Raw genomic sequence first — 17,871 nt, 5'->3', positions numbered from 1 at the left:
TTAATGTGTCTTTTGTTGTTGCCTCATTTTTTCTGGATTGAAGAGAGATTTAAAATAACTAAAGTTAAAATAGAGAGATGACTGGAAGGATGGAAAAGAGTGAATAACAGTGTTAAACAGCTGTTACATGATTTGCTCTGAATTATGTTTTATAACATTAGAGGTCACTTTAAGACTGTTTTTGATATAATGCCAGAATGTAGCCATGTCTCGTGAAAAAAGTGTTGAATAACAGAATCACAATAACATTTCGGGAGCCAGAATACTTTACAGAAGGAAGCTATTTAGTACAATTCAGGGGTTTTTATTTTATTTTATTTTTTAGATAACCTAAACAGTGATGGAAGAGAAAGTATTGATTATTGATACTATCTTGTACATTGATACTATCTTGTACAGTTTATCATATAAGGACCTTACTGCGTTAGCACTCAGGGCCTGCCTAGAAAGCCTAGATGTGTCCCCTTCCTTCCTGACACAGGAATTACGTTTAGAAGCACGCCATGTGACTCTCTCCTCTATTCCCTTGTACTATTAGCACCCTGCCCTGGAAGGCTCTTCCCTCCCTATCCAAATCCTATGTATTGTCCAAAGCTTCACTTGGACCCACCTGCTTCATATGGCCTTTGCAGAATACTTCCCCACTTTCCTCTCCCCTCTGTGAGCTCCTGCAGTGTGTTCAGTACCCTTTGCACTGCACACATCTGCACACATTCATATTGCTGAGTATAGTTTCATGGATTAGTCTGGAAGGCCCCAAGTAGCTCATGAGTTCTGTGACAGCCAACTAGGTCTTAGTCACACACCCAGCCTGATACTGTACAGAGAGTAATTGCTCTAAACACTGCCTTGTGGTTTGCCCAGTTCCTGGGACTCACCTAGCTTGTCTTCCCCATTCTCAGGTCCTTTTTGTGCCAGATGCCAACTTTGCTTCCAGTACCTTAAGGTTATCATCATCCAGTCCTGGTGCTACTGTCTCTCCTTCATCATCAGATGCAGAATATGATAAACTGCCTGTATGTATTTCATTCATGCACTGAAGTTCATATTTCTCAGCAATGGTTTTGAGTTATTGCAGAATTCTACATGTTATTTTTCACAAGAGTTCATCTGAAACTCTCCTCCCTCGACAAAGAGGTGGGGTTAAGTAGTTTGTCATTAGTTGAGAGAAGAAACCTGTTCACATTTAAGGTCTCAAAGGCAGAAATGCATGTCTTATTTATGTAGAAGTATGAAGTTAAACTCTCAATGAGACCAATAATTTATTTGTACTACTTTACTCCTTTTTCTAAAGAATTTGAACCATGAGTCCAATATAAATTCTTTCATTTAAGGTATTTTCTAAAGACACTTGATGAGGCATTTTTATGGGTTCATACATATGTGCTTTTTAAAAATCTTAGTTTGATTTGGGTGATACTTTTGAAGGTTGAAAGACATATGCCTTTTTTTATGTTCACGTTAAATAGGAACAGGTTACTTACAGGGAACGTAGATGGCTTGATTCAAATAAATGAATAATCTTTTGAAAAAGTGCTTCTATTTGATTTTGGAAAATTTTGCTTTCTAAAGGATGCTGACTTAGCAAGAAAGGCCTTAAAACCCATTGAGAGAGTCTTATCATCCACTTCTGAAGAGGACGAGCCAGGCGTGGTAAAATTCTTAAAAATGAATTGTCGCTACTTCACCGATGGAAAGGTATATGGCTATGCCATTTGTTTCCTTTTCTTGGAGTCTATGGAAAACTAAACTAGTTCCAAAAGACTGAAGGCAGGCTATTTTAAAATATCTTACCCGAAGTTTCAGCTTTAACATTTCACAACTGTCCATTAGTTTTCCCCTCTTGGATGCCTGACATTTGACTTACTGAGGGAATAACAGTCATCACGTTGAAATGCAATTCTTTGTGACCTTGGGTTTATTACTTATATTTCAGTTCTTAGCCCATAAATTGTTAGAGAGACAGTACAGAATGTGTTTAAGAGCAAATGCTGGAGCCGGGCTCACTGAACTTAAATTCCAACTCTACCACCACTAGCTCTGAGACGATGGGCAAAGTATTTGAATTTCTTAAGCTTCCATTTTTCCTCATCTATAAAGTAGGAACAATAATAAAATTTAACTCATAGGGTATGCTAATTAAAAGAAAGTTCATGTGAAGAGCTAAACACCTAACCTGGAAAATGGTTAAGTTCTCGACCTGTTTGCCGCTAGAAATTCTGGTATGAAAAATGTCTGTTACATCTTGGTTTCAGTTTTTTGGTTGTTGGTGTTTTGTATAAAGAACAAATCTGACATTTTGTGAGCCTCTGAAGAAGGGGTAATATTGATATAAAGCGAATTCCTGTGCTCATAGTAGAGACTTCATGCCAGGTTCAAATGGTAGGAAAATACATTATTGATATGCACTTGAAACTTTTGCAACCAAGACTAAGTAGTGCTGAAAGGCAAAACTTTTTGCCAAGGTGATCACTAAACTCATTAAGAGTATCAAAATAAATAACTTACCTAGGGCTTCCCTGGTGGCGCAGTGGTTGAGAGTCCACCTGCCGATGCAGGGGACACGGGTTCGTGCCCCTGTCTGGGAAGATCCCACATGCCGCGGAGCTGTTGGGCCCGTGAGCCCTGGCCGCTGAGCCTGCGCGTCCGGAGCCTGTGCTCCGCAACGGGAGAGGCCACAACAGTGAGAGACCCGCGTACCGCAAAAAAAAATAAATAAAAAAAATAACTTACCTAAAGGGAGTTATTTATATCCTGCTGTCCCTGGTTGATAACATCCCTGTGGCCAACAGGGTCTACCATATAAACTGACCAAGTTTCAGACTTTAAGTACCCACCAAGCTACTGTTCTTTGCTTTCGCTTTCCATAGTTTGGATATATTCACTTTTGTCTGCAAAAATTTCATACTCCTATTTGTGTCAGATTTTGCTGAATATGGGCTTTCTAAGCATCTTAGAGCAAAATATTAGAAGTGCAGCCGCTCCCTTAGCACAGTACCAGGCACTTGCTGGACAGGTAGTGAATATGTGCTGAGTGGATTGTAGAGTACCCAGTTCTCAATTTGGAAGGTACCTGGGACAGCCCTTCTCATTTTACAGACAGGACGTTGGCGAATCTGAGACATACATGTGAAACCCAAGATCCTACCACAATTGTACTATTGCAGCAGCCATGCTAGAACCAGGCTCAGCTGATTGCCACAGCGAGGCAAGCCTGTTTCTCTGCTCAGCACACCGCACCCAACGTTGTATTTCATCAGCCTGTTTTTTCCAGCCCTTGTAGAGGGGATGCAATTGCCCTGCAGGATACCATGGTTCAGAAGGTCAATGGAATGGCAACATAAGTTCATTAAAGCTGCTAGGGTGGTTGCATCTTGCCTGTAGCGACTCTGTACTGTCTTTTTCTTCAGGGTGTGGTCGGAGGTGTCATGATCGTTACTCCTAACAATATCATGTTTGACCCTCATAAGTCCGATCCCCTGGTCATTGAAAATGGGTGTGAGGAGTACGGCCTCATTTGCCCCATGGAAGAGGTTGTTTCCATCGCGCTCTACAATGACATCTCCCACATGAAGATCAAAGATGCCTTGCCATCGTAAGAGATCTTTCTTTGTTTACCAGAAAAAGGGGTATTGGGAGAATTAAATGCAATTAAAAAGTGAGGGCATTGGCAGGAGTGAGAGATTGTGTAGAGGTGAATTTGAAGGTAGAATATTTGTGCACTAAATTTTAAAAAATAGAAAAAGGAGAGGAAATGGAAATGATAAGGTCAATAAGGAAGAGTGAAACATTCAAATCAAAAAATCACGTAATAGTGGTATTTCTTTGGCTTATTTTTCTGAAGAGCAATGCATGTTCTTAATTTATGAAAGAATAAATGAAGTTTCTCTGAAAGAATTTGTCTGATTATCGATAAGAGAATAGTATTTTCTCTTTGGTTTAATTGGTAAACAGAGTTACATTCTTCCTCATTCAAATTCTAGGATAGGTATCTTCCCAGCTCATGTGTTTCCTTAATCCTGTGTGGAGAGAGATTTGCGTGGACATGCAGAGGCACTGCCCCTGTAACCAGAATACCTTAAGTGGTGTGCAAAGGCTGTAATAGTAGTTTGTTTTGTCTCTTAAATGTAGATGGATATTACTTTAGTCCTGATTACTTTTGCCTTCTAAAACTGAGGTTTCTGATTTAAAGAAGCTCCCCATGAAGAAAGGGTTTAAGAAAACTCAGAGAATCGATTCACTTGTAGGGATAATCTGACTCTTTCTGTCATTTTGTCAGTGTGCCTATTTCTGTATACTATGTATGTGCTAGCAGTAAAACACTTTAGAAACTCTCAGTGATAGCAAGGTAAAGGCAAAGCAGTGGGTCCAACAGAACAAAGGGAAGCTAGCCCCTTGGGCTCAGGAAAAGAAGGGAAGGTAACTAGGGAACTAACCCAGACACAGCGTCCCTAGGGGTTTATGCCAGCAGGTTCCCCTGGACTTCTACAGTCCTTAGCATCTGATCCACTAGACCCTTACATGCCCAGCCACTGAAGGAACCACTGGAGCATGGTCACTGGGTAGTTTCCAAGTTCTGGCAGAAGTGCCTAGAGGTTTAGGAGGCAGTGTAGCAGACCAGGCAGTCCTGCAGGATGATGCCTGGGTTTCCCTGGCTCTGCCACTTATGGCTCCATGACCTTCACGAGTGACTGAATCTTGAGCCTCGGTTTTCTCATCTGTAAAATGGAATTAATAGTATTCTTCTGCTTGCAGAGCTGTTACAAGATCTAAAAGCATTGATATACCAAAACTCTTAGAAAATAGCCTGGTACCTAATAAGTATAGGCTGTTTATTTGAACCTTCAGTTCATATCTGAAACTCTAATCATTGTTCCGTGGGAATCTTTTATTCACGCAGAATGAGGCTTCTGATGCATCTTAGTGCGCGTCTCTTGTGTGGCAAGGATATGAAGATAAGTGGGTCACGGCCCCTGTCCTGCAGTTTACTGGGTGCGACAGGTGGAGAGAAGTGGTAATTGAACAACACTGTAGATACAGACGTGCACACGGCATTCCATGAGAACCATGTGAAGGAGTGTCCAGCTACCTTGGAATCTTAGATGAGAAGGAGGAGAGGGAGTGAAAGAGTCACTTTTGGGAAGAAAGTGTGAACATGAGGTGACAAGAGGAAAGAAGATAAGAGTAGGTAAAGATACAGTTAAGTTTGGAAGTGGATGCACAGGCAGATAGGGGCATTTCTTGCCCAATGATGGCTTCAGTGGAGTAATACTGTTACACATCTTCAGCTTAGGATGTTAAGTATTCTTTTAATAATAGGGAAGGTACATTCTTACAGAAAGATTTCTCTCAATGTGAGATTGTGTTTCATGATCCGGGCCTAATGCTGTAGATGGGGGGAGAGAGAGGAGTTGAGAATTGGCTCCTAATGTGTTGAAATTATTTCAGAATTGTACAGTGATTGCTACCGTGGATGCAGGTGTATAAAGACTTCTTAGGCTAATGAACAGTTTGTGCACCAATGAGCAAAATAGAATGTGGTAGTGGAATCAGTGTGAAATGAACTTGGTATTGACCTCAGAATTCCATCAGTTGTTTAAAGTAGTTTAAATTTCATTATTTAAAGTTGTATGGTAAAACAAGAAGTGCAAATTATCTAGCTGCCACGTGCAAATAGTTTTTAAAAGAGAGAGAGTGTGTGTGTGTGTGTGCGTGTGTAAAATCTCTCCATCCTCACCTTCAGGCTTTATATATTTTGTGTAAGACATTTTGCAACTCCAGCTGCCACGGAGACTAGGAACGGAACAACCGAAAGGATTATTGGTCATTATTAGGTCTCTGGCTGAGTCTAGAAAACATTAATTAACAGCAGAGCCAGTTGACACCACTATGTACTTTGCCCCGACAGAGCTTGACAGTTGTGATGCAGAAAAAGAGATGGCTGAATTAATCCCGGCTTGGATTAGGTAGAACAAGAAGGGAGGGATAGACAAGAAGGTAACATAGGAGGCTGATTAGAGTGCAGTCGAATGCATTCTTTGTGGGGGTCAAGCTAGCTAGAGAAGGAAGAGATGAGGAAGGGGCTTAGGTGTTCATGGAAGATGGTTTTGCTTATTAATTTGCTAGTTAAGTATGTGAAAAGCTGGGCTTCTTTGTTACAGGACTTACTTTGGCCTTTAATATGCCAAATTAAATTTTGGGTCTGAAAATGGAAATTATACTACATTACACTAACTTATTTGACTCTAGAATTGAAGCATCTTTAACATCTGAGATGCTCACGTTGAGCAGAACACTTTTGTATGTGCAGGTTCCTGAAGAACAGAGATACTGTTACAATTGTCTTTTAGCATGTGGTGTTTAGGGGCTCGATGAATGATTATTGAATTGTAATGAATTATGAATTAGAGGCTTTTTAAAGCATTTGTCAGAGGCTGACAATTACATAGGCTTTTATTTTGTATTGGAAAAAGCATGGGTGTTCCATGCAAGTGATCTATTTGGTAACTTTGGGGAGACAGTTCAAGTTCAGTAACTTGAACTTCCTGGCACTTTGTTGAGTATTGTCATAAGTATTTCAAAGCAAGAATAATAAAGTATTACCTGAATATGATCTAGCCTTTTTAGAAAATTTATTTCTGAAATCCAAAAATATTATTTTTAAATAGGGTTTTTATACCTCTGTGTTTTAACCCACTATCGACACTAGGGTAAGCGGAAGTACAGATTTAAAAAAGTGTTTCTTGACAATTTATTTTAAACTTTGGAGAGCATGTTTAATCAATGTTTTCTGTGTAAATCAAATCTGGGTAGTAGAGCATCTGTTATTAAGGAAGAACAATTAACTGTGTCCCAGTTCAAAATTTTATAGAAAAGTAAATTGAATGAGCTCTTACTTATAATAATTAGTATAAATTTCTTAACTCTTTCATTTTATTACAATATCAATTTTACTTTATGGCAATGAGTAACTGATAAAACCTCAAATCTGCGTAGTAAAGCATCTGTTATTAAGGAAAAACAATTGACTGTGTCCCAGGTAACTATAAAATTTTAAACTGTAAAATGGAGCAGGTGCTGTATATACACAGTAATAGTGGAAATCATCCTCTTGCATCTCCTTCAGGAGTAGAAGGATGTCTTTTATTGGAAGCATCAGATCTTCCAAAATTATGATTCAGTGTCAGTCATTTTATAGAGCAGTTAAATGAGTAGCTACTCAGTCAATGAGCCATTCAGAATTAATGTAGTTGGTTTATGTACTATTTTATAAAAAAGGAAAAGCCTTGAATATCTAAGGAATTTTAGTCATAGTACTGAAACAGTCCCTCTCCTTTGTCCTTCATGAAAATCAGAAACATTATTTCATCATTAAAAATCTGGTGGGTGACATCTCCATGTTCATAAATGACCTCAAATACCATTCATTTGCTTCTAATAGGATATGCGAGCAACTCTCATGGTTCTTTATTTTGCCACTTTTTATAGTTGATTTTATTTTTCATTTTGAAGTCAATTTCTGGATTTCATTTCCTTATTTTAAAGTCCTTTAAACATAAATTTAAGTTGTAGTATATTTATGTTTTGGTTTTTGGCTGGGTTTTGTTTTGTTTTTTGCCTTTCATCCATTTTGTTTTGGTTTTTGTTTTTAACATTCCATGTGCACCCACCATTTTTCCCCCCACAGTGACCTACCTCAGGATCTTTGTCCTCTGTACAGGCCTGGAGAATGGGAAGACCTGGCTTCAGAAAAGGATATCAACCCATTCAGTAAGTTCAAATCTCTCAACAAAGAAAAACGGCAGCAGAATGGAGAGAGAACCATCACTTCAGATTCCAAATCAACAAGACCTTTGGAGAAGTCAACAGAACACACAGAAAAGAAACCCTCAGACAGCTCTGTGTCAGACAAGTTAAAGAAACTGGAATTCTCTGCAGAGGCAATCAAACGGTCTGCCGCAGTAGCTAAAGTCAGCAAGGAACTTTCTGACACTCAGGCTGCATTTGAATCTATAGCCAAAGAAAATTCTCTCTTAGGAGAAGAAGACGACTTCGTTGACTTGGAAGAACTTTCTTCTCAAAATGATAGTGGGATGGACAAAAGAGACAGCTCAAAGGAGTGCCTTTCTCTTGACCCAGCGGAGCTAAGGAAGACTAAATCACAAATAATCAGTTCTACTATGGAAATGCAGGTGCAGTCAGCCCTGAACTTTTCAGAAACAGAGTGTGATGCTGAATTGAAGGGGACCCTAGATTTAGAAACCTGTGAGAAGCAAGATATAATGCCAGAGGTGGACAAGCAGTCTGGTTCCCCAGAGAGCCAGGTGGAAAACACATTGAACATACATGAAGATCTAGATAAAGTTAAACTCATTGAATATTACCTTAATAAGAACAAAGAAGGGTCACAGTTACCTGATAACTTGCAGAAGGCAGAATTAAGTGATGGCAAAAGTATTGAGCCAGTGGGAATAGACATCACTCTTAGTAGTTCTCTTCCCCAGGCAGGTGATCCCCCGATTGAGGGCAATGAACAGGCCGATAAAACCTGGGTGAAAGAGAGAGCACCCCTTCCATTGCAACTAGGCTCTTCTACAGAAGAAAATATGAATCAAGTGGATCCAGACTCCTCTTTGGAACCTACTCTGGACAACAGCTGCCAGGGTGCACAAATGGATAATAAATCTGAAATTCAGTTATGGCTATTAAAGAGAATTCAGGTACCCATTGAAGGTAAGCCACTTTTAATTTCTTTATATTCTGTTGTATAGGCATATCTTGTTTTATTGTGCTTCACAGACATTGCATTTCTTTTTCTTTTTTTCTTTTTTTTTTACAAATTGAAGATTGTGGCAACCCTGTGTCAAGCAAGTCTATGGGCACCTTGTTTCCAACAGTATTTGCCCACTTCATGTCTCTGTGTAATTTTGGTAATTCTTGCAAGATTTCAGACTTCATTTCATTATTATGGTGATCTGTGATCAGTGATCTTTGATATTACTGCTATAGCTCACTGAAGACTCAGATGATGGTTGGCATTTTTTAGCAATAAGGGATTCTTTAAGATGTACTTTTTTAGACATAATGCTATTGCACACTTAACAGACTACAGTATAGTATAAACATAACTTTTATATGCACTGGGAAACCAAAAAATTTGTGTTACTTACTAGATTGCGATATTCACTTTATTGTGATGGAACCAAACCCACAAATATCTCCAAGGTATGCCTGTATAGCTGCCTTCCTAAAACTTGTACATGCAATAGCAAAAGTAGTATAATTATTCGAGAACAGCATTTTCTCAATAGGGTATATATCTTTACATTAGAAGGTTTTGAACTGCATAGGTCCACTTATACACAGATTTTTTTCAATAAATACGAAATACAGTACTACGCCATCCATGGTTGGTTGAATCCATGGAGGGCCAAGTCTAAAGTTATACACAGATTTTTAACTGCACAGGTGTCAGTGCCTCTAAACCCTGTTTTGTTCAGGGCTCAACTGTAATTGGGAAAAATTAGCAATATATGCTATCTATTTTGAACATTAAACTATGACATAGAATTCTATTTCAAAAGTAGTTCGCTTTTTTACATCTTTCAGGTAACTTTCCTTTTTCACTTTGAATTTCTAAATCTAAAGGAGTTTTAAAAGGTTTTTGAAGGTATTTCAGTTCTAAACTGAATTGCGTTATGGTATGGTTGGGTCCTCAGTACCGTTCATTAATATGTATTCTTGTGGGTTGTTACAATTCTCCACCCTTTGCTGTTTTGTGTGTTGGTTTTTATCCTTATTCCTAGTTTGTAGCATCTCATGTGGTGTAGACAAACCTGAAACATCCAAAGCTTTTTCCTTTTGTGCTAAAGAAGATCTGAAAAATTTAATTAGTCCTAATATGACGATGTTGTATGATGTTTATGCCAACTATCACCAATATCGTCAATAATGAGGAAATTTTTTTCATGTGTGATTCAGATATACTTCCTTCAAAAGAAGAGAAAAGCAAGACTCCACCCATGTTTCTGTGCATTAAAGTGGGAAAACCAATGAGAAAGTCCTTTGCCACTCACACTGCAGCCATGGTCCAGCAGTATGGCAAACGAAGAAAGCAACCAGAGTACTGGTTTGCTGTTCCTCGGGAGAGGTGAGTGTGAGCTAGAATGGGAAATCTGTTGGTCAAGTAGATTCTAATTGCATCTTGATTTTTAATTTAATCTTGAAATAATTTTATTCTTGAATAATAGGTTTTTCTTAATTGTACATTTTAGAATTTCTAGAAGGATATTATTTCAGTAGCTTTCTGCTAAAGGGTGTTTTCAATATAGCAAATTTGAGATCATCCTAGGTACTATGTGCCGAACCACTTTCAAAACTTTCTACCCAGTTGAATTTTAAATGAAGGAAGATTGAGATATTCTAAAGTGCCAGTAATTGCAATTGCTATTCTGTTGGGAATAAAGGACTATGATGGAGCAGATCCAAACCCCAAGTGCAATAGAGAGGCATGATTGTAATTTTAAAGTGCCTGTTATTCTGGGGGGACTAAAGATTGCTTTCGCCTTATGGAGAAAAGTATCTGTGACTCAGCAGCGTGAGAAGTGTAACATGAGATCACCTGGGTACGCTCGAGGGGCTATATACCTCTAAAGAGATTTGTGTTTTTAAATTGCCAAAGAAGAAAATTTATTGGTGATGTGACAGTCTAGGATAGCAGAGATAGTGACATAGACATTCTTCAGCAGTAGGTCACTGAAGACATCTTTATAATAGAAATATTTAGGAAATATTATTTTTAGAAAAAATTGTTTTTCTTTTGTATGTAATAGAATAAAATATACTTTCTTTACAAAGGCCTTGCAATTAGTTTCCAAAATTGTTAAATTCACACATTTTTCCTTCTCCTAACTAGTCATCAAGGCATACTTTTTGGCTAACGTACCTACCAAGAACAAATACTCACTGAGCTTCCATAAGCATGATTTTTTTTTTTTTTTTAATGAACTTTCCCCCTGATATCTCAGTAGTGAAGAGGTCATTTCATTTATTTATTTGGCTGCACTGTGTGGCTTGTGGGATCTTAGTTCCCCAACCAGGGATTGAACCCGGGCCCACAGCAGTGAAAGCACTGAGTCTTAACCACTGGACCACAAGGGAACTCCAAAGCATGAATTTTTAATAAAGCAAAATTAAATTTCAAGCACGAGCACACCTTCTGGCTGATTAGTACCCAGAATGATAATTCTCATCGAGTTGCCTGATTTTAATAAATCATAGTTTAATGTGAAGATAATTAATAGGATTTTAATGAACAAATTTGTTAATATTTTTTCTGGCTTGGACACAGACCCATGTTTACATAGACGTTAAACATAATCTGTTTCCTATTTACAAAATACACTCCTGTCCTGTGCTTGCAGCCCCAATGCTATCTCCACGAAACTTTAAACTAGGGACACTGAGGAGATGCAAAGAAAATATGTGTCTTTCACATTTCTTCTGTTGAAATATTTTTAAATAATAAATTTCTGAAATCCTATTAAAATCAGTGTTCTAGAATCAGATGTCATAGATGGACAAACTGATTTTAAAGGTGGGGAAAACAAAGCACTGAAACTTTCAGCCACATTTATGTTATGTGGATTCCTCATCCGTCAGGAAAACTACCTATCATATGTTTTTTTCTCTGGAGAAATGTACTGTTTATAATATAAGGGCATTAGGATTTTTCAATTTTATTATCTTTAATGAGACTTGTGCATACGAAGGAATCTTCTAGAGTAAATTTTTTGCAGTCTCACACATGTAGTTATTTTACTGTCATTCTTTAACCCAGAATAAGTCTGTAATGCTGAAACAGTACTTCTCTTTGACCTCATACAGAGGTGGTTTTTGTGAGCTTTTTAAAGTAGGTCACTTGTTGAATTCTATTACATTGTGTTTTATAGTGTCCATGATTTATTTGTCTTTGGCTAACAAATAACCTGACATTCTTAGTTTTCTTTCTTAAGCTAATCATTAATTAACCAAAGATTTTTCTGGGAGACATTATCTCACTATGTTAATGATTTTTTGTATAGATGTTAGGAATTTTTTTTCTGTTGTTCCTTTATGTATTTCCATCTCTACCTACCCTTAAGAAAAGCTACATTTTAGTTTAAGATAGGGAAAGATGAAGAAATTCTATAGTTAGCTCCCACCCAGAACTCCAAGTGCACAAGAAATCAAAGTTCATTTTTATTTCCAATTTATGAAATTCTTCAGGACTTTAAGGTCAACAAAGTCCTTAAGGAGCTAGGAAGTGGCGTGCAGTGCTTTTCTCACTCTGATGATAACTTCTGGATTCCCTTGCTACATCAAACTGAGCATTTCTTCTTGCCTTTCTATTTAATGGGTCTTCATATCATTGGAGTTTCAGCAGCAGAGTGAAGTCGCCCTAGCAGTGGCTTTCTTTCTAGGTCATAAGATGCTCTCATAGACCTTCTGTGTGACAGTGTACTCTCATGGGCAGGTCTCTTTGGCTCATGCAATGCACCGCAGCTCCTTAATGTTTTCCTGTTGACATAAGTTCACAAACGTGTTTCACTATTCCTCTCTATTGTTCCTAATCAACAGCAGATTAGATGATACAGAGAATGGATCAGTGATCTGGAAGACATAATATAGTGGAAATTATCCAATAAGAACAGCAAAAAGAAAAAACTTTAAATGCAGGTAGTTTAAGGGACCTCTGGGATAATATCAAATGCACTAACATTTGCATAATAGGGGTTCCAGAAAAAGAAGAGAGAAAGGGGCAGAAAACTTTTCTGAAGAAATAATGGCTGAAAACTTTCCTAACCTGGGGAAAGAAACAGACATCCAAGTCCAGGAATCACAGAGAGTCCCGAACAAGATGAACCCAAAGAGATACATACCAAGACATAATTAACAAGGCAGAAGTTAAAGAGAATTTTGAAGACAGCAAGAGAAAAACAACTAGTCACATACAAGGGAAGCCCCATAAGATACTAGCTGATTTTTCAACAGAAACTTTGCAGGCCACGGTGTGTGGCAGGATATATTTAAAGTGTAGAAAGGAAATATACTTAAAATCAAGAATACTCTACCTGGCAAGTTTATCATTCAGAATTGAAGGAGAGATACAGAGCAAACAAGCAAAAACTAAAGGAGCTCATCACTACTGAACTAACAGGTCTTACAAGAAGTGTTAAAAGGTCTTCTTTAAATGGAAAAGATAAGACCATAACTAGAAATAAAAATATATATGAAAGAAAAAAATCTTACTGATAAAAGGAAATATATAGTAAAGGCAGTGGATTAACCACTTAAAAAGCTTCTGTGAAGGTTAAAAGACAAAAGGAGTAAAATCAACTATAACTACAATAAATGGTTAAGGTATACGCAAAATAAAAGGTAAAATAGGATGTCATAAAACATAATACATGGAGGGGAGTGGTAAAAGTGTAGTGCTTTTGGGATATGTTTGAACTTACATGACTATCAGCTTAAAATAAACTATATATATATATACACACATGTATATGTACATGTGTGTGTATGCATATGTATATATATGTATATACATGTACACACACACACATGTCAATATGTATGAACCTCATGGTAACCATAAACAAAAACCTACAATAGATACAAGCAAATAGAGTGAAAGGAACCCAAACATAACATTAAAGAAAATTACTGAACCACAAGGGAAGAGACCAAGAGAAGAAGAAAGGGACAGAAGAACTACAAAAACAACCAGAAAACAATGAACCAAATGGCAATAAGTACACACCTATCAATAATCACTTAAATATAAATGCAGTAAATGTTTCAATCATGAGACACAGGGTGGCTGAGTAGATAAAACAAGACCTGTCTATATGCTGCATACAAAAGACTCACTTCAGCTGAAAAGTTTTTCCTCTAAGATCAGGAACAAGGCAGGGATACCCTTGCCACTTTTATTCAACATAGTATTGGAAGCCCTAACTACAGCAATCAGACAAGAAAAAGAAAAGTCATCCAGAAAGGAAGAAGTAAAACTGTCACTATTTGTAGATAACACAATATCATATATAGAAAACCCTAAAGAGTCCAACAACAACAACAAAAAAACCTCTTAGAACTAATAAATGATTCAGTAAGTTTCAGAATACAAAAATCAATATACAAAAATCAGTTGTTTCTGTATGCTAATAATGAATTATCAGAAAGAAATTAAGAGAATAATTCCAATTACAATTGTGTCAAAGAGAATAAAATGCCTAGGAATAAATTTAACCAAGGAGGTAAAAGACCTAAATGCTGAAAACTATAAGACACTGACGAAAGAAATCAAGGAAGACACAAATAAATGGAAAGCTATCCCATGCTCATGGATTGGAATAATATTGTTAAAATGTCCATACCACAGGTTCAATGCAATACCTATCAAAATTCCAATGGTGTTTTTCATAGAGATAGAACAAATAATCCTAAAATTTGTATGGTACCACAAAACCCCCCAAATAATCAAAGCAATCTTGAGAAAGAAGAGCAAAGCTGGAGGCATCATACTCCCTGATTTCAAACTATAATACAAAGCTATAGTAATCAAAGCATACTGGCACCAAACATACATAGATCAATGGAACAGAATGGAGAGCACCAAAATAAACCCACATTTTTATGGTCAATTAATTTACAAAAGAGGAGGCAAGAATATGGGGGCAAAGACAGTCTCTTCAATAAATGGCGCTGGGAAAACTGGACCACTTTCTTACACCACATACAAAAATAAAATAGATTAAAGATATAAATGTAAGACCCGAAACCATAAAACTCGTTGAAGAAAACATAGGCAATAAGCTCTTTGACATCGGTCTCAGCAGTATTGTTTTGGATATGTCTCCTTGGGCAAGGGCAACAGAAGCAAAAATAAACAAATAGGACTACATCAGACTAAAAAGGTTTTGCACAGTGAAGGAAATGATCAACAAAATGAAAAAGCAACCTACTGAAACGGAGAAGATATTTGCAAATTATATGTCTGATAGGGGATTAATATCCAAAACACATGAAGGACTCAAACATAAAGAACTCATACAACTCAGTATCAAAAAAAATTTCAGTTAAAAAGTGGGCAGAGGGGCTTCCCTGGTGGCGCAGTGGTTGAGAGTCTGCCTGCCGGTGCAGGGGACACGGGTTCGTGCCCCGGTCTGGGAGGATCCTGCATGCCGCGGAGCGGCTGGGCCCGTGAGCCATGGCCGCTGAGCCTGCGCGTCTGGGGCCTGTGCTCCGCAACGGGAGAGGCCACAACAGTGAGAGGCCCGCGTACCGCAAAAAAAAAAAAAAAAAAAAAAAAAGTGGGCAGAGGATCTGAATAGACATTTTCCCAAAGAAGACATACAAATGGCCAACAGGCATATGAAAAGATGCTCAAATCGCTAATCATCAGGGAAATGCATATCAAAATCATGATTAGAGGACTTCTCCGGTGGCGCAGTGGTTAAGAATCTGCCTGCCAATGCAGGGGACACGGGTTTGAGCCCTGGTCTGGGAAGACCCCACATGCTGTGGAGCAACTAAGCCTGTGCGCCACAACTACTGAAGCCCGAGCGTCTAGAGCCCGTGCTCTGCAACAAGAGAAGCCACCGCAATGAGATGCCCGCTCACCGCAACTAGAGAAAGCCCGCGCGTAGCAACAAAGACTCAACACAGCCAAAAATAAATAAATAAATTCTAAATCATGATTAGATACTACCTCACACCTGTCAGAATGGCTGTCATCAAAAAGACAAGAAGTAACAAGTGTTGGTGAGGATGTGGAGAAAGGGAAGTCTCATGCACTGTTGGTGGGAAAGCAAATTGGTACAACCACTATGGAGAACAGTATGGAGGTTCCGCCAAAAATTAAAGAAGGAACTACCACACAGTCTAGCAATTCCACTTCTCGGTATATATCTGAAGAAAACAACACTAAGTCAAAAAGATGTATGCATCCCATTGTTCACTGCAGCATTATTTACAATAAGGTATGGAAGCAATCTAAGTGTCCATCGATAGATGAATGGGTAAGGAAGAAACACAATGGAATATCCCTCAGCCATAATAGAAAAGAATGAAATCTTGCCATTTGCAATAATATGGATGGAACTAGAGTGTGTTATGCTAAGTGTAATAAGTAAGACAGAGAAAGATAAATACTGTATGATTTCACTTATATGGAATCTAAAAAACAATTCAAATGAACAAACATAACAAAACAGAAACCATCTCACAGATACAGAAAGCAAACTGGATGGTTGCCATGGGGATTGGCAAGATAAGTGAAGGGGATTAAGAGGTACAAACTTCCAAGTATAAAATAAGTCCTGGGATATATGTACAATACAGGGAATATAGTCAATAATAGTGTAGTAATTTTAAAGATCAAGATGGTGGAGTAGGAAGACACTGAGCTCATCTTCCCCCATGAACACATCAAAAATACATCTTCAAGTAGAGCAATTCTCACTGAAAACAAACTGGAAACTGGGAGAAAGACTCTTGTACAAGCAAGGCTGTAAAAAATGATCCACACAAAGTCAGGAAGGGAAGAGAAACGATCAGGTCAGGACCTGTGCCTCTAGGAGGAGACACAGAAAAGGAAGGAGATTACATGGGCTGGGAGATCCTCCCTGAGGAGTGAGCGGTTTGAACCACATATTGGGTGCCCCTGCCCTGGGGTCCAGTACAGGGAAGATGATACCCCTTGGCTTGTTTGAAGACCAGTGGGAATAGCAGGGGGGCTGCGGGGAACTTAGACTCTGCTCCTGAAGAGCGCGCACACACTTGCTTTCTCCTGAAACAAGGCGGAGGAAGCAGACTGAAACTGCTCAGGATGAAACTGCCCAGGATGCTGACTGGTTTCCCATGGGCAGTTTCCCATGACCACCTCAGTGCACGTCTGGGCCCCTCTTGTTCTCTGATGCAGCTCCCCGCTAGGGCTAAGGCTGCTCTTGCCGAGGAGAGCGCACAGTTGTGGGGAAGGAGCCAGCTTGGACCTGGCACTACCTCTGAATGCAGAGAGAGGAGCCATTCCCTGGTGCTCATGGAGCCAGCAGATTGTGTGTGGTCTGGAGTGCTGACTGGCACAATGGGGCTGCCCACTCCAGGTGCCCGCTCCAGCCCCTTGCTCCTCTGGGGCAAAGGTGCCGATGCTGGGAGCAGGGAGAGCACACACTTAGAGGGAACAGAACCAGCTCAAACCTGAACCTCAGTGCTTCTGCTTCAGCACCTTGGGACCTGCCCCTGCCCCCAGTGAGGAAGTGTCAGCCACTGAGCACAGGAGAAGCCCCAGCTCACACCTGGCTCTGGGTTTGTTGCTTCCATCGCCAACTCCACCTCCCACCAAGGTAAGAGCTGCCAGCACACCCTGGGGAAAGACATGACCTGTGCTCATTTCATATCTAGCTCTCCCACCAAAGCCACATGCAGACTGTGTCGGTATGCTTCCACACAAGGGCATCCCGTCAACACCAGGATAGGTAACTGTTTGACCTAATTTCATAGAGACAGAGAAAGTTGTTTCAAACAGCAGAACAAGAAAACTCCCTTGAAAAAACAACTAATGAAACAGAGATAAATAATTTACCAGATAAAGAGTTCAAAACATTAGTAATAAGAATGCTAACTGAACTAGGGAAAAGAATGGATGAACAGAGTGAGAATTTTAACAAGGAACTAGAAAACAAAAACCAGTCAGAACTGAAGAATTACAATAACTAAAATGAAAAACATACTAGAAGGAATTAACAGCAGACAAGGTGGTACAGAAGAACACATGAGTGATCTGGAAGATAGAATAGTGGAAATCATGCAATCAGAACAGCAAAAAGA

General features: G+C 38.8%; 1 protein-coding gene and 1 long non-coding RNA gene across 6 annotated transcripts in view; one reads left to right on the top strand and one right to left on the bottom strand.

The window, feature by feature from the left end:
* LOC137204563 (uncharacterized) overlaps positions 1-17,871 on the bottom strand; it is an 83,241-nt gene that overhangs the window by 15,726 nt on the left and 49,644 nt on the right. Inside the window, exon 3 of one of the 3 annotated variants that reach the window (XR_010933710.1) lies at positions 12,230-12,558. The exons of the other annotated variants lie outside the window; for them this stretch is intronic. This is a non-coding gene — a long non-coding RNA (uncharacterized lncRNA). Of the gene's footprint in view, positions 1-12,229; positions 12,559-17,871 lie in introns of those variants that run through there. 3 annotated transcript variants of the gene reach the window in all.
* Positions 1-17,871, top strand: part of NCOA7 (nuclear receptor coactivator 7) — a 145,044-nt gene that overhangs the window by 89,124 nt on the left and 38,049 nt on the right. For 2 of the 3 annotated variants that reach the window (XM_067702185.1, XM_067702184.1), the window contains exons 6-10: positions 903-1,016; positions 1,573-1,698; positions 3,411-3,595; positions 7,688-8,733; positions 9,982-10,150. In XM_067702185.1, coding sequence (XP_067558286.1) covers positions 903-1,016; positions 1,573-1,698; positions 3,411-3,595; positions 7,688-8,733; positions 9,982-10,150 — 1,640 coding nt within the window. The remainder of the gene's footprint in view (positions 1-902; positions 1,017-1,572; positions 1,699-3,410; positions 3,596-7,687; positions 8,734-9,981; positions 10,151-17,871) is intronic. The other variant, XM_067702186.1, reaches the window with a different exon arrangement.

The sequence above is a fragment of the Pseudorca crassidens genome, chromosome 13 (assembly GCF_039906515.1).
Source record: "Pseudorca crassidens isolate mPseCra1 chromosome 13, mPseCra1.hap1, whole genome shotgun sequence".
Taxonomy (NCBI): Eukaryota; Metazoa; Chordata; class Mammalia; order Artiodactyla; family Delphinidae; genus Pseudorca; species Pseudorca crassidens.
This window is presented reverse-complemented; position numbering and strand designations above follow the sequence as displayed.